The sequence below is a fragment of the Nannospalax galili genome, unplaced genomic scaffold (assembly GCF_000622305.1).
Source record: "Nannospalax galili isolate Female #2095 unplaced genomic scaffold, S.galili_v1.0 scaffold305, whole genome shotgun sequence".
Classification (NCBI taxonomy): Eukaryota; Metazoa; Chordata; class Mammalia; order Rodentia; family Spalacidae; genus Nannospalax; species Nannospalax galili.
In genome coordinates this window covers 6,369,151-6,385,795 of record NW_008356258.1, presented here as the reverse complement: position 1 = coordinate 6,385,795, position 16,645 = coordinate 6,369,151, and the positions used below count along the sequence as shown (strand labels likewise).

General features: G+C 39.5%; 1 protein-coding gene across 2 annotated transcripts in view; it reads left to right on the top strand.

The window, feature by feature from the left end:
- Positions 1-16,645, top strand: part of Map9 (microtubule associated protein 9) — a 39,947-nt gene that overhangs the window by 13,448 nt on the left and 9,854 nt on the right. For both annotated transcript variants that reach the window (XM_008854295.3, XM_008854294.3), the window contains exons 6-13: positions 5,774-5,867; positions 7,917-8,170; positions 10,065-10,135; positions 11,500-11,668; positions 12,369-12,458; positions 14,494-14,655; positions 14,778-14,923; positions 15,090-15,222. In XM_008854295.3, coding sequence (XP_008852517.1) covers positions 5,774-5,867; positions 7,917-8,170; positions 10,065-10,135; positions 11,500-11,668; positions 12,369-12,458; positions 14,494-14,655; positions 14,778-14,923; positions 15,090-15,222 — 1,119 coding nt within the window. The remainder of the gene's footprint in view (positions 1-5,773; positions 5,868-7,916; positions 8,171-10,064; positions 10,136-11,499; positions 11,669-12,368; positions 12,459-14,493; positions 14,656-14,777; positions 14,924-15,089; positions 15,223-16,645) is intronic.

Genomic DNA, 16,645 nt, shown 5'->3' with positions numbered 1-16,645 from the left:
TAATGTGGGTTTTCTTTTTTATTTTTATACTGTTTTGCATTTTACTCATTTATTCATTCATTCATTTTGTCTGAGTGCACGCACGCAGGCATGCATGCACGCTCACCCGACATGGCTTGCTCAGTCAGAGGAGAGGAGTCAATTCTGTCCTTCTACCTTTACAGGAGTGCTTGGGAGTAAACTCCAGTCATCAGGCTTGCATGGCAAGCCCTTTACCTGCTGGGCCACGGTGCCCACCCCTGCTTTTTCTTTCCTTATAGTTACTTTGACATTCATTTTACCAGTTTAATAATTAGTGCTTACCAAGAAATTCATCCATATCATCTGTGATGCTAATTCACAAACATAGCTGTTCGTGATGCTTCTCACTCTTTTGATGACCATAGTATTATGAGTTTCCAGCTTTGATTTCTAATATATAATTTGTATTTTCTATCTAATTTAATTTTGATAGACGTTGCTTAATTTTATTAGTTCTTTCAAAGAACGAACTTTGGCACTGTTAATTTTCTGTTTCCAATTTCTCTTAATTTTTCGGTTTCTACTATTTAAACTTTCTTTGGGTTTAATGTAAATATATTTAAACTTTTTAAAAATTTTTTATTTATTAATTTTATTTTATGTGTATGCGTGTATTGCCTGCATGTAGGTAAGTGCATCCGTGTCATGCAATGCCTGTGGAGGTCAGAAGAGGCTGTTGGATCCCCTGGGACTGGAGTTACAGACAGTTGTTAGCTGCCATGTGGGTACTGGGATTCAAACCCGGGTCTTCTGCAAGAGCAACCAGTGCTCTTAACCACTGAGCCATCCCGCCAGCCCCTAATGTGAATATATTTAAATTTCAAAGTGTTCTCAGAGACTTCTAGCCTTTTGTCTTGTCTGTGAAGACCATCAATATTATGTATTTCCTTCTCTATGCTGCTCCAGCAGTCCTGATTGTTTTGATGTTTATTATTTTCATTACCATTTCTTAAATACATTTTGAATTTGTTTTTAGTTATTTTTTGTGTATTTCATACAGAATATCTCAAACAATGGTAATCATCTTTATACTCCCCATCCCCACCAGCACCCTCCTACAGTCCCCCCGCTGGAGCCCATATACTCTGTCCTCCGTGTTAAGGCCCACTGTGTCAAGTCAGTGTCCCTAGACACTCCCCAGTGCAAGTCCATCCACTGAGGTCTAGTCAGCCTATCTTCCCTTGTTTTAGGAAGATCAGCTCTTCCTTATCTAGCAGTACTCAGTTGCCAGTATTTCTTCAGCTAAGATTAGGGTCTGCTGCTCATTTCCCCAGTTCCTTGCTGGATTTTTGTCTCCCTGAGTTTGCATAGGACTTGTGTATGCTGACAGCATTGCCAGAGAATCATATGAGCAGGGTCCCAGGAGCTTGTAGGACTCTGTTTCCATATGGTCATGCATCTCCTCCCTGGCTCTTACAAGTTTTCCTTCCCCTCTTCTGTGTAGTTCTTTCATTTTCTAGTGTCTCTGTTGTCACTGAACCCCCTGAGAGTGTCTTTATGCCACGTGTACGTACATGAGCCAAGGGTTTCGGTGAGTTCCTCTGCAGGTGCTGTGGCTGCTGCACTCTGTGCTCTTCCCCAGACATACGGCTGATCTTCCCATCCTAACATGTACCTTCTATTCCTCACTCAGGCCACCTGAGTAAGTTGTCTTCTACTACTGGGACCAGACAGATTAGGGAAGACCTTAGTTAAAGAGATGTTTCTTGAAAATCTCTAGTAAAACTTTGTCAAGGCAATCTCTGTCTGACAGACTTTGTCAAGAAAAATAGTTGTTCTACCATTTTCCAGTGTTTTCTAGCCATTGATTTGGCATATAAATTTCCTTTATAAATAATATTGAAAACTGGGATATTTTTGCAACAAAATTAAACTTCTTATATTATAGTACCATTAATTTATAGGCTAGAATATTATTCTGTAAAAATGTTTATTATAGAGACAAGCATACTTATTTGATATATAATCTTCAGAATTTTGACAAAAATTCAAGTTTTTGAAATCCATGTGCTTTCCCATATAAAATACTTGGAAGTAGCTATCTCCTTGTCTTTATAAATGGCTTTTGTTGGCACAGCTAGTGTCGCACTAAATTTTCTTCCCTTTTCCCTTCTTAGGAAGCTCTGCACGTACCCTCCCAGGGCCCCAAGGTTCACAGACTAATATAAGACATTTTTAGTTTGGGTTTGCATGGTCTTTTATGGTAGGAAGCGAGGGGATGACTTACCAATTAGAAATGTGTCAGTTGTACATATGTTAGTCAAGCCATTATGGCACTAGAGGGTGTTGCTTGGCATGTCCATAGTGTACAGCACACAGGGTCCATTGTTGAATAGAATCATAGGGGATCCTTTCTTCCCCAGTGATATGCATAGTGCCTTCTGGCACTATAAAAGCCATCCATCCATCCATTGGCATGGTGTTTTTAGCTTAGTCTCAGCTCCATCTCTTCTTCTCCCTTGCTCACATTATGCAGTGTCTTCAGCAACATGGCCTTACCGACCTTTCTAGTGTACAATCGACATTAGTGGCAATAGCCTTGGTGAATTTGAGGACCTCTAAGGATCTCTCTCTGACCAACAGCTCATAGGGGGGAAACCCACCCCTGGTACTGTAGTTTTTCTTAATAGTTGTATAGTGTTGGGAGCTTCTGTTTTTATCTTAACCAACCATAAAACTCCCAAGAATCTTATAGCTATAGCTGACCTTTGCTTCTTCAGGTATCTTTCACATGTGTTTCACATTTGTAAAACACTCAAAGGGTAACATCATAATCATAGACAAGGTCTCACATAACATGGAAAGGTTTTATCCATTCATATTAATTGCTTTCTCCATAGATCTTTGTTAGGTACCATAGCATGGGTAAGAGGCATTAATTTGGTTAGTTCTTTACTATCTTTACTTATTCCTTTGGAGTCATTCCACATTCTGGGGATTTTACATGGAGTCTCTTTGTATTCTTTTAGACTTAATACACTTACAGGTGCTGGCTCTAGTTGTCTGACCCTGCACCAGGCTAAGGAGACAGGTGGTTTCCCTTGTCCCCACTGCACCTTTTGGTTTCCTGAGTCAGTCAGGCCCTGAGTCTGCCTCCTGACTGTAGCAATATCTGTTGTCTCTCCATTGACCATACCTGGCTGCTGGGGGAAACCCTGGTGGGAAAAACTGCCTCCACCCCTAGGATAGCCTTTCTCAGGAGAGAAATGTACCTTATTTAAGCTTTGGGGATCCTTAACCACCCCTGGGACAGTTTTTGTCCTTTGAATGCCTTTTGTAAACTGTTCTTTCAGTTTTAAAGCCTTCTAGAAACTCCTTAGTACCAAATTTGGCTTTCTCTTTGGGGATTTGGGCTCAACATAAATCTTGCCCCACTTGTCTTCAAGTAACCCAAACGGACCATTTCTTTTATTTGATCTTTTTATATCTCTTGTAAGGTGTTCTGTTATTCTGTAGACACATTTTACATGCTGGTCAATCACTTATATTTGCTAAAGCCTCTCTCACTTTACAAAGATCCTGTCCCATTAAAGGGCTTAGCAAAACCATTAAAGCTCTATACCATTCTCACAGTCCCAGTTGAATTAAGCTTTCTTTCATATCTCTGGTGAACACAGTTTTACCTGGCCCAGTGAACTGGACATCATATATTGCTTTTCTCATACCTAGTTCTCTGAGTAATGCCTCTTCCTCCTTTATAGTCCTCCAGCCCCTTTTAATTATGGTAGCTTCCATTGGTGATGACCATGTATCTTTAATGCCTTCCACCAGCCATCCCATTAAGGATTGCTTCCCCCTGCATTGGCCTAGGGTGGACAGCCTATGTCCCAAGGACGGATGGGTGGTTATATAACGCAGCTGTGAAGCTTCTGAAGGACTTAGACTGACAGTATTTGCTCCCATGTCCCATACTCTCAGAAGCCACGTGGTGAGGGGCTCTTTGATTGCTTGTGTGTCTTTTGTAGTTTTAACAGCCCCAGTGCAGAATATTTTCTAGCTACAGTACCATTAGCTTTTTCCTCTGTTTGTGTCAAAGTTTGAATCTGAGAAACAGCTTTAGCTGCTCTTATTTTTAGGTCCTTTCTTTTTTCACTACTGTCTGTCTTTTTTCCTGAGTCCTTGGCCCTTAGACAAGTTAAAATGTCGTTTTTTTTCCTCTCTCTCAAGCTCTGAGGTAGAAACTGGATCTGCCAGGACCTCCCTGGCCTTTTCCACTTCCACTGACTTGGGCAAATCTTTTATTATGAGAAGTGGCCACATCTCCTCTCTGGGTTCCTCTCTTGTCTGTAAGATTTTTTCCAGGCTCTCTATAATCCTTAAGCTTTCAAATCCACATAGAGGCAGACTCCATTTTTTTAGCATCTGAGCCATTTCCCCATATTTACAACATAGCTGTGGCCCCGGGGTTTTTCCTTTTGATTCCCCCTGCATCTGCGTGGCCTACTTCATTCTAATTATATAGTGCATGATCCATTGCATGATGCGTGCAAGCATAGATAGCCCCCTTAAGCCTATGGGGTTTGGCCCCTCTCTCCCCTGGGTTCTCTCCAGCTTCTCCCGGAGATGTTGTTGTTAACTCACAGGACTCCTGTGGCTCCCATCTCTGCCCTTCTGGATTTGAGAATATGAACCTGGCTCCCTTTCAGTCAGCTCACCAGACATTGCTGTAATTGCACCACTTTCCCAGGCCCACATCCCCATGTTTTTCCTGGACTCCTGCAGGTTCATTTGTCCACCGGACTACGCCAATTGTCGCACTAAATTTTCTTCCCTTTTCCCTTCTTGGGAGGCTCCGCGTGCACCCTCCCAACATAAGACATTTTCAGTTTGGGTTTGAATGGTCTTTTATGGTAGAGAGTGAGGGGATGACTTACAGAGAAACGGACCCCCACCCCACGCCACGCCGCTGCATAGCGGCCCACCTTTCCCGATCACTTTCAACCACCTTCTTCCTCATCTTGCATCTGCACATGCCAGGTCACCCCGCAGAGTTCTGTGTGGGGTCCACAGGGTCCTCCCAAGGTTCCCAGGACTCCATGGGGTCCACCCGCCTCCTGTTTCCTGCTCCCAAAAATGTCGCCAACTCGTCCTCCTTTTTCCCAGTGTACTCCACTTCTCTGTGGGTCTCTAGATCCACCCCCTCTTTTCCTAGGAGGATGAATTTATCCAACAGTTAGTAATATTTGTTTGAAACTAAAGGCTTTCACTTATGATCATCTTCTCTCTCCTTTCTTTGAAAACAGAACTAGGCCAGGTATGGTGACACACACCTTTAATCCCAGCACTTGGGAGGCAGAGGCAGGTGGATCTCTGTGAGATTGAGGCCAGCCTGGTCTACAAGCAATTTCCAGCTGATATTGCAGGGAGACCCTGTCTCAAACAAAAGCACATAAAACAACAAAGAAAAAAAGAAAGAAAACAAAAGAAAAGAAAAATCGAATTTGGAGAAATAAAAATCAAAATGAAATCTTTGCCTTAGACATTTTAAGAGATTTAGGGCAGCAAGGAAGGGTTTAGAAAATTAAGGAAAGTGATGGTTAAAGAACTAAAATAACTCCTTTACTGACCCCTTCTAATGGCTAAGGTATCAAAGCTTGAAAATGCAAAATGTTGACTTCCGGTGACAGTGCTTTGATTTTTTTCAGTGGCAACCCTCTAATAATGTCAATTTCAAGTACAAGGTAGTTTTGATAATTCTATTCAAGATATTTTAATTTCTAACCTTTATATTAAATACTCTTTTAAAAAATAGGATTCATTGTTACCAAGTCTGACCTCATCATTCCTCAAAGAAAGTCTTGGAAATTGCTTCTCAGCAGAATCTAGGGACAAATCATCCATAAAAGGTAGGTATCTCATTACTGTATCTTATTTGTGAATTTTATATTGCTTAGAACCCTATTGGTAAGAGAAATTGTGTTTTTCATTTTTAAAGGAAAATATCCATTTGTTTTTGTCTGATTTTTTTTCTTTTTCTTCTTACTGGAGTTATGGATAGTTGTTAGCTGCCATGTGGGAGTCCCGACTATATAATTGCTAATGTGATGCTAGAACACAGAAGTGAATTTCTCAGTACCTCTCTTTTCTCAATATATATCAGTAACTCTCTCAAAAAGGTTGTTGTGGTCCCCAGGACATCACTTATGGTGAAGCAATATTATGTAATGGATGCTTTAATAGTGCATATACCACAGTATAATAGTTGCATAGACTTTTTAAAATCTTTTTTTTTAATGTATATGAGTATATTGTCTGCATGTGTATACAAGCACCCATTCCATGCAGTGCCAGTTGGATCCCTTGGAACTGGTGTTACGGACTATTGTTAGCCATCACATCAGTGCTCAGATCCAAACCCAGGTCCTCTGCAAGAGCAGCCAGTGCTCATAACTGCAGAACCATCTCTCCAGCCCCTGGTTGCATAGATTTTTTTTTTTTTTATCCAAACCTAGACACATGGACAGAGTAGCAAACCTCTCTACACCTGTGAATTATCTTTAAAATGCATATTGTTGAGTAATCTATCTCATGGAGGTGTTTGTGAGAATTAAAAGAATTAATTTCGCAGACAGTACTGTGGGAAACGTAGTAAATGTGAGGTATAGGCTGTTAATAGAGTTTCTATTCTTTGTTTTGTAACACCCATAGCTTAACAGAATTAAAAGGAAGCACTGATTCTAGGACTGGGGTGCTTAACTAACATTTAAGTGCTTACTGTGTAGTGTAGTCTTTGTCATTTTACAGATAAAAACAAACAAAAACTCTGAAGTGTAGTTATTGGCAAACATATTGAAGTCAGTGATGGAGACATAGTTTGAATCTTTGGCTTCTAAGCATTTGTTCTTCTTGCTGAATTGAATGATTCACAGCTCCAAAACTTCCAGTAGCAGATTGAGTCATGGATACTTTTCAAATGTGAAAATATGTAATGATGAAGTGATTTTTAACTTAGTTACTACCAAACAACTTCTGAACAGGGCCACAGTGAAAGCAGGAGAAGGAAGACTTCACAGTGACTGGGAGGAAGATCTTGTTAGGAATCAAAATTAATGATTACACAGAGACCACTGATTTCTTTCTGCTAGACATTTCAAAGTGTGATAGAGTTAGAGTAATAAAAACAATTCCATGAAAGCAAAACTGAATCTTCTTAGGCATAGTCTGAGCCTGTCCTGAGGAGCCTGAGCATGTAGCAGTAGATCTGGCCTTGGTGGCCCTTTGGCCTGAGAGGCATCAGGAAGGGATGAAACTGCTTTGAGCCTGGCTGGAATCTGCGTAAGGCGATTTGCATGAATTTGTGGTCCTCTCCCCGTCTTCATAGCTCACCTGTACAATTAGTACCTGTGGTGGTGTGGAGCCTTTTACATTGTACTTTCACAGCCTGCTGTTTCAGCTCCAAACACGTAGACTTTAATTGAACAGAAATTGCCATGTCAGCTACTTGATTTACACATTAACGTGTTCTTTTTGATTGCCTTTATTTGGGAGTAGCTAATTCATTTTATTATTCATATGTTGTGTTTTCTAATTAGGGAGTTTGTCAAATCTATAATTAGGTTAAATAAGTAGTTTTGCATTTGTAGATCAAGTATATTCAAATTTAATAGGGTAATTTTCTTTTTTTTTATTTTGCAAGAAAAAAAGACTATAGGCAGGCGTCATGGCACATGCCTATAATTCCGCTTGGGAGGTAGAGGCAAGAGGTTCAGGGATTCAAGGGTCAGCTACATAGCAAATTCTGGCCAACCTAAGCTATAGGACACCTGTCAAAAGAAAGAAAGAGAGAAAGGAGGAAAAAAAGAAAGAAAAATGCTAATTTATAAGGAAGTAAATGAACCTTTTACCTGCTTTGTCAAATAAGAAAGATTTAGTACTGTTCCTCTGCCTCCAAATAGATCCTGATGGAGAAGTCACTGCAAATTCTGATTCCTTCATATCAAAGGAAAATGAACGAAATTCACTTTTGGTAGACTGTGTTACTCCTGAACTTGAGAAACCCAAAGAAGGTCAAATGGCAGCTGATACTGATGCTGACCTTGAAGAAGAAAGGGAGAAAGCTGGGTTTACAGATGATGACTTAACCACTGATCCACTGCTGTCCACGTCTCCAAGTGTCTTAACACCCACTGATGCAGCGGACTCTGCAAAGGTACTTCTACAAATTTATACTATTGATACTGCAGTTTAACACATGAACAAGAATTTCAAAGTACTTCCAACTTATAAACCTTTGTGTTAGTCATGGAAAATTCATCTTCTGACACTAGTATTTTTAAGTAGGTATTACTTAATTTAATAGAATTTTAACTTCAAGAAAAGTTTGCAGTTAGCAGAGTGAAACCCAGAGGTCACTGAAAGCTATCAGGTATATTACCATGATTTAAATCTTTCAGAACTGTCTTCATACATATATAGGTTTCTATAAATCAGATTATGTGGAGGCAGCTGTCTAGAACAGCTGTGGAGATGTTAAGTTGATGAAATCTGAAAGGTATCACTTGCAAATTATTTAAACAACTTTAACAAATGTTTTTTAAAAGTTTCTTAGCTACAAAGCGAGTTCCAGGCCAGCCTGAGCTACATGAGACCCTGTCTTGAGAGAGAGACAGAAACAGAGACAAAGATAGACAGGGAATGGAAAGGAAGGTGGATGGGGAGAATGAAGGAGGGAGGGAGTGAAGGAAGGAAAAACTTTAAGAAGTATTTATTGGGGCTGGAGAGATGGCTCAGTGATTAAGAACACTGACCATTCTTGCAGAAGACCGAGTTCGAATCCCAGCACCTACATGGCAGCTAACAACTGTCCGTAACTCCAGTTCCAGGGGATCCGACAGCCTCTTCTGTCCTCTGCGGGCATTGCATGACACGGATGCACTTACCTACACTCAGGCAATACACACATACACATAAAATGAAAATATGAAAATATGAAAATAAAATTTAAAAAAAGTGTTTATCATTGTATGTTTTTAAAAGTAGATTGACAGAACCATTATCTGGAATGTTTTATAATCCCAGGAATACATTTACAACTTATAGGATTACTTGTCTTTATAATAAAGTCTGCCAGACTACCATGCTTTTATAAATGTGCTGTGTGGCATTTTCAGTCTTACTCCCTCTGAGTTTAGTCTTCATGTTGCAGCTGCGGATTGCCACCAAATTGGCCTATCCATTCTTAGGGGTGGAGAACTGACTTACATAATACCCAGTGCAGCCTTTTATGAAAACTTAAGAGGTTCATTAAGCCACATTGCAGAAAACCCTGATGCCAGTTTAGGGATATACTCACATCAATGCTCTTGCTGCTCTGCCAGCCCCCAGTGCCACCTACGGGAAGTAGAACGTTATGTCTGACAGGAGGAAGGGTCTTCTGTAGTATGCAGACAGGATGTTATACGAGGGCAGTTTTGAACTTGAGTGTACACTTTATGCATAGCAAGTAAGGTCGTAACCTCTTTCCTTGAGTAGATCTTTGGTTTTATTCTTATGTACTGCTGAATAATCTCTGCTACCTTTGAACCTAATAGTCCCCTGTTAGCTTTTTCTTTTTTGTTGGTTTCTTGTTGTGTGAACGATATTCAACATATGATAAGCTCACAGATGCTGCTCTGAGAACCTGTTCCTCCCTGTCCCCGCTAACCAAGCTCAGCACCATGGACTTGCTAGTGCTGTTCACTGTCTAAGCACCTGTTTCTCTTTATTTCCATCAACTTTCACACTTGCCTCCATTCGTCATTCTCAGCCTCACACCATGCCCTCGGGAACTCCCCAGGTCAGCTTCACCAGAGCATCCCTCAGCCACACTCCAGTCACTCCCTGTCACTGTCTCTAGTCCTGTCTCCTTCATCAGCCACATTTGCTTATGTGATGACTCTAGTGAAGTTTAGGAACCTGGAGAGCATTATGTTCACTGGCCTGGCCCAGTGCGCAGTGTCCTTGACACATACTAGATGCTAAATAAATGTTGATTTCCTCCTGGTTTTGCCTCAGCCTGATATAATTGTGATGAGTGGTCTTTGTATATGTTTTCTGTTCACTAGAAAACAATTGAAGACAGAAACAGGAAGAATAAAATGTCAACGAACAATAGAGTATCCAGTGCCTCTGGCAGGTAAAAGTTACCAACATCATTCATGGGTAGGCTTACACTCTAGCAAAACTCACTTTAATGTAAAATGCATGAACCAAATTTCCTGAGTTGGTATGGGTTTTTCTGCTCACTCCATTGTGAGATGCGGTAGATACTTCATGATAAAACCTTCAGTTGGCTATGTTCTTTCATAAATTATTGATAAAATGACTAAGGTAACATTGACTGTTACCATGACTACAGTGTTTATATAATGTCTTAGTTCTCCAGGATTTTCTCTCTAGGGGTTTTTTGTTTGTTTCCCTAATGTCACTGCACAGCTCTTGGGATAAAGCTGCTTCTGTTTTTAATGAGACAGTACATGTATAAACTGGTAATAGTTTATATAGAAGTTCAGCACTTCATTTTCTATTAAGTGTCTTTGTCAAACACATCAAAAATTGAACTTAAAAGTCTTTAGGTTCTATTGGCTAAATGGACTAATTGAAATAAAAGACTCTAAGCTAGACATGGTGGCACACACCCATCATACCGGTACCCAAGAGGCTGAAGCAGGATTGTTGTGAGTTAAGGCCAGCCTGGCCTACATAGCAATACCCTGTCTCAGAAAAACAAGTAATAGTCATTATAATAATAAATCAATGAAAATAGTCCATGTGTCTTCATCCTTGCTTTGCTGATGAAAGTTGCTGACTCATAAGCACCTATTTTAGGCTCTGTCGGCAGTTCTGCATCTGTTGTAAACTTCAGTTCTGCCATCCTAGCTGGCTAGAGGGATAGTCAGTATGCAAAGGAGTGAGTATAGCCCCATGTAGTAAGCCTTGTTCGCCAGAAGATAAGAGAAGTCAGAAACTGCCACCTGTCTGAACCAGTGGGTCCTGTTCTAACTTTTACATTTAGAGTGTTTCATGTAATAGAATAATGCAATAAAATATTAAAAGAGTGATTAAGACCTACTATACTAGTATCATATTTTCATGTACTTTGAGATGTGGTCCATGTTTCTTTAAAAGGCTGTAATCATAAATATGTAAGAAGAGAAATATAAAGTTTTAAGATTTAAATTATGTTGAACAGAACTAAGAAAACATTAACTTTTTTTTACATTGAGTCATAATGTTGTTTTGTTTACTTGACACAGGGTCCCACGTTGTAGTCCATGCTGTCCTGAGCCTCACTGGGCACACAAGACTGGCCCTGAATTCATGTTAACCCTCCTGTCTTAACCCCCCCCCCCCCCCCCGCAGGGCTGAGATCGTAGGTGTGAGGCACCACCCCTGGTTTTGGAAGGAAGTTTTCAGTATAGTAGTTGTGTATTCTAGCACATCTTCCTGCTGCCAAATGCAATTGTAACACTTTATCTTGATCCATTTGAAACTTTTCAGATTAATGACCTCTGAATTTTTAAAGAAGCCGAGTTCTATAAGGAGAAGTCCATCCGCAACTACCTCTTCTCACTACTTAGGGACTTTAAAAGTCTTAGACCAAAAACCTTCACGAAAACAGAGCCTGGAACCTGACAAAGCAGATCACATAAGGGCGGCTGTTTATCAGGTAAAAGAGAAAATATCTTTTAATAAGAATTAGTCATTTCCAGAAGACCATCTATTTCTCAAAGAATAAAGCGGCTCTGTCAGAAATAATAGCCGATTGTTCGCTGTTATTGGAAAAGGTTTTCCTTAAATGTACATGAGCAATCCTAAGGAATTTTACTGAATTGTTTGCCACCACTTTTTGTTTGAAACATAAAAACAGCAGTTTTTAAGGGGAGAGAAGATACTGTTAAAATTTATAGAAATATAACAAGTCAGTTGGTTATAAAACCTGTATGTGTTTTATTCGAATTCTCTTTAAAGTTTGTATTATTCATGAACAAGAAGGTTTTATAGTTTTTCTTCACTGAGACTTTGTTAGACTTATACAGAAAAAAATCGTGGGTTTTTTGTTATATAGTACATATTATACTTTAAAAATTTTTACATATACTTCTCAGTGTAAAATGTTAATATATTTAGCCATTACATTGAACTTTGAGGTCTATATCGCAATACAAGAAAGATGATATACGTATGATTTTTGTAGATCTTTATATGTTAGAATAGTATTGGAAAAAGAAAATACTATTTTATATAAACTACATATATTTTATATTTTCCTTTTAACATTTCTAAATCAAATATTTCAGAAATAGATAAGAATTCTAATTCATTTGGGCAACTTCAGACATGATATAACCTTTTTCTTATTCTCACAGGAGTGGTTAGAAAAGAAAAATGAGTATTTACATGAAATGCACAGAATAAAAAGAATTGAAAGTGAAAACCTGAGGATCCAAAATGAACAGGTATTGTGAAATAAAAAACTGAAAATTCATCTCAATTTTAATGTCAGTAAGATGTCACTAGATATTTAATGTAACCAAATCTACTGTTTTTTTTCATTTTATCTATTGTTTTTATTTCATGTATATGAGTGTATTGTTTGCATGCATGTAAGTGCACCCATGTTTTGCAGTGCACATGGAAGTCAGAAGATAGAAGATGGTGTCAGAAACCCTGGAACTGGTGTTCTGGGTAGTTGTTAACTGCCATGTGGGTGCTGGAAATCGAACCCAGGTCCTCTGCAAGAACAGCACTCTTAACTGCTGAGCCATCTCTCCAACTGGCCTGTCTCACAGAGCTCCTCCTACCTCTGCCCCCAGAAGGCTGGGATTAAAGGCCCACACCTAGCCACTGCGCATCCCTTAACTGCTTTTTTAAATGGTGAAATGTATGTATAAAAGAATTGATTTTTGATTTTTTTATTTGCCTTTTACTTTATATATTTTTAGTTTGACTAATTATTAGCTGTTCTACATAAAAACAGACACATAATTTCACTTTTATATGCATGGATAAATATGGCATGACTGATTGTGACTTTATATTGCTGTGACTACCTGATTCACTCTTAGAGACTGGTTTCAATTAGGACTTAGCCAAGAACATAGTCATCAGACATTGACCTTCAGTTTTCCTCTGTGCTGTCTTCAATGTAAACCCCTGCCGGAGCTCCTGACCACATTCTCCCTTCGCTTCAGTGGGCCTCCTGTCCAGCCCCTCTGGTGCTTTCACTCCTTCCCTGTCATCCACCTGTGGCCCACAGTATGCTCAGTAGATTAAGAAGGAAGCACTTCCAAAATGAACAGCCCTGTAGCTGGTCAGTTCTCTGTGGAGCTGGCCTCCAGGGGCTGTGCTGTGAGCATCTTTGTGCTGATCTGCACCACTGTGTATGTCCACTGGTACTTCTCCTTCTGAATTACATTACCTGCATGATGCAATTTATGTCTTGTAAGGTTAAATGATATTAGAGGTCAGACATTGGAGGTTATGAGATTAGATAGTTGTGAGTTCATAATATAGTTGCTATACAGCCCTCTGCCTGTTTTATAGTGTGACACACATTTTCAACATTTGGTATACATTTGTGTAGTAGGAATTTTATGCTCTGATATAATTTAAAACAGGGTTCATGCCAAACATCTGTACCTTACTTTGTGAATTTGCCTTCCTTTATAATCTTTTAACGTTCCTGATTTTTTTTAAAAAATTGATTTTTGCAGGCTGGAGTTGGCTCAGTGGCTAAGAGCACTGACCATTCTTGCAGAGGACCCAGGTTCAATTCCCAGCATCCACATGACAGCTAACTAACTGTCCCAACTTCAGTTCCAGGGGATCATCTGACACCATCATTTGACTTCCACAGGCATTGCACAACATGGGTGCACTTACATACATGCTGGCAATATACTCATAGAAAACAAAATAAAGATATCATTAAAAATTGTTTTTGATTTATTTGTTTTCACTTTATGTGTATGAGTGTTTTGCTTGCATGTATGTAAGTGCACTCATGTTGTGCAGTGTCTGTGGAGGTCAAAAGAGGGCATTGAATCCCCTGGAACTGGAGTTATAGATAGTTGTTATTAGCCACCATATGGGTGCTGGGAACCAAACCCAGATCCTAAGCCATCTGTCCAGCCCCTCTTGCCTTATTTTTTTATTGATCATTTTAAAGTACCATTTAGCCTATTACAGTTTATTTTGAAAACATTTAGCACACTTCCAGAGACTATAGTTGCTTCTTTCTGATGAATACTAAATAGGTCAATATCTGATGAGTGCTTTTGTAAAACTGCTTCTTAAAATGCAATGAATAATAGGGATAACAGTTTCTATAGGTCAGTTGATCTAAATCATTCTGAACAAATTATCTGCTTTGTAACTTTTATATATGAAAACTGTTGTGAGATTCAAGATAACACATGTGTAGATCTGTACCAATGTCTGTGCACCTGTCCGTACGTACATATATATACACCTACTGTTTTCCCAAAATAGAAAAAAGCGGCTAAGAGAGAGGAAGCTCTGGCGTCGTTCGAGGCCTGGAAGGCTATGAAAGAAAAGGAGGCGAAGAAAATAGCTGCACAGAAGAGGCTGGAGGAAAAAACCAAAAAGAAAACGGAGGAAGAAAGTGCTGTGAGGAAAGGAGAGGCCTTGCAGGTGTCCTGGCTTTGCACACTTCGTAGCAGTTTTAAATGTGCTGAATGCAGAGGTAGTGAATAATTCTGCTTTTCTGTGTTTTAGAATAGTGGTGGTAAGAACATCGTTCTGAACTTTTTCAGGCTTTTGAAAAATGGAAAGAGAAAAAGATGGAGTACCTGAAAGAGAAAAGCAGGAGGGAGAGAGAGTACCAAAGAGCCAAGAAGCAGAAGGAGGAGGAAGCGGTTGCTGAGAAAAAGAAAGATAGCTTAACTGCTTTTGAGAAGTGGTAATGCCAAGTAGGAGAACTGTGATAAGTTAACCTGGGGCTTTCCCTGATTTCTGTAGCTGAAATTCACTAGCACTTCTCAGTATCTTTATTTCCAAAGCTGTATTAGGGCGTCTTCGTTATATGTCCCCCTTAACCTCCCACGGTTTCATTCTGTCCTGCATAGGAGTGAAAAAAAGGAAGCGCTTTTTAAACAAAAGGAAAAGGAGAAGATAAACGAGAAGAGAAAGGAAGAACTGAAAAAAGCGGAGAAGAAAGATAAGGACAAGCAAGCCCTTAGCGAGTATGAGAAGTGGCTGGTAAGCCTGACGCGCTGTTACTGCTCGTACTGGTCGCTTGTGTTTTATGAAGCGCGGTTTCTTCCTTTGCTGCTGCTCGTTCCGTTGTTTGTCCCGCACCTACTGGCGTTTCTGCTGGAAACGCTGTAGGATTCACCGCTGCTGTGCAGTGAGTGGCTCCTTCACTGCTCATCTCTTGCTTCCACTCCCTGCAGCACCAGAGCTGCAGAGTTGCTGCGTTCCTATAGCCCCGCATGCCAGCTCAGTGCTGCCTGTCGTGCTGCCCCTCCTTAACTGCACTCCTTGCATCTGATGCCATAAAAGCACATAGGTGTACTGCTGAGGCTGCCCTGGCTGTTTCAGCTGGAACTGGTCATTGTGCATAATAGCATTGAACTTAATGGTGACAGGGTTCATCCACTGATCAGTGAGTGCATTTCTTCGTCTCTTGATGTTTCTATGGTCTGCAGAAGGTCTTATTTAGATACAGTTTAATGAAAGGGATCAACTTTGATGTTGAAAAGATGTCTAGCTAGACTTTCCTGCATTTATGTATGTATGTAGTAACATGTATATTTAGTTTTAATTTATATATGTTAATACGTTTGTTATTTCTGTCAGGCAAAATACAGTTTTCCCTTTTAAAACAAATATTTGTCAATTTTAAACTAAATAACTGTCATGAATATTGTACTTGGTACAAGTAAATGACATTCATATGAATTTTTCACTGTTCACCTGATTCAACAGGTGAATTAGAAAGTTTCCATAGTCTGTCTAGCAGTTTCTTACCAACTTGTTGATGTCATCTCAATTTGCTGTCTAAAAATCATCACCTAGGGTATCTTTTGACTTGCATATCTCAGATTGAACTTGAACACGTTTTCACTTGTGAAAGGTCTCTCCTTCCCTCCTTCTCTCTCTCTCTCTCTCTCTCTCTCTCTCTCTCTGTATTCTTTTCTTACTGATTCTAGAATCTTTTTTAGTAGAGAAATTAGTCTATAATTTCCAATACAAAGTCAATATTTTTTTGTGGGTTTTTTGCCCACTTTATTGTGTTTCCCAACTCTGCTTATAGTATCTTAGGCCATGTAGAATCCAGTTTTATTCTGGAGTATCAGATTTATCAGTCTTTTCTTTTGGCTTCTGATTTTCAAACCTAGTTGAAAAGACTCTCTCCATAAATTGAGATTAATTAAGTTCTCCCATTTTTCTCTTAATGGCTTTAATAGCTTCGTGTCTTAACATTTGCCCTACCTACAAGTGATTCTGTTGCGTGACATGAAAAAGATTTCAACTAATTTTTCCCCAGATACATCTTTTATAAATTAGTATATCTTTTACCTACTGATTTAAGTTCTTATCTTTAGTTTAAGATATATTCACATATTTGAGGGCTGTTTCTTGACCTTGTATTCCATTAGTCAGTCAGTCTCTAGTCTCT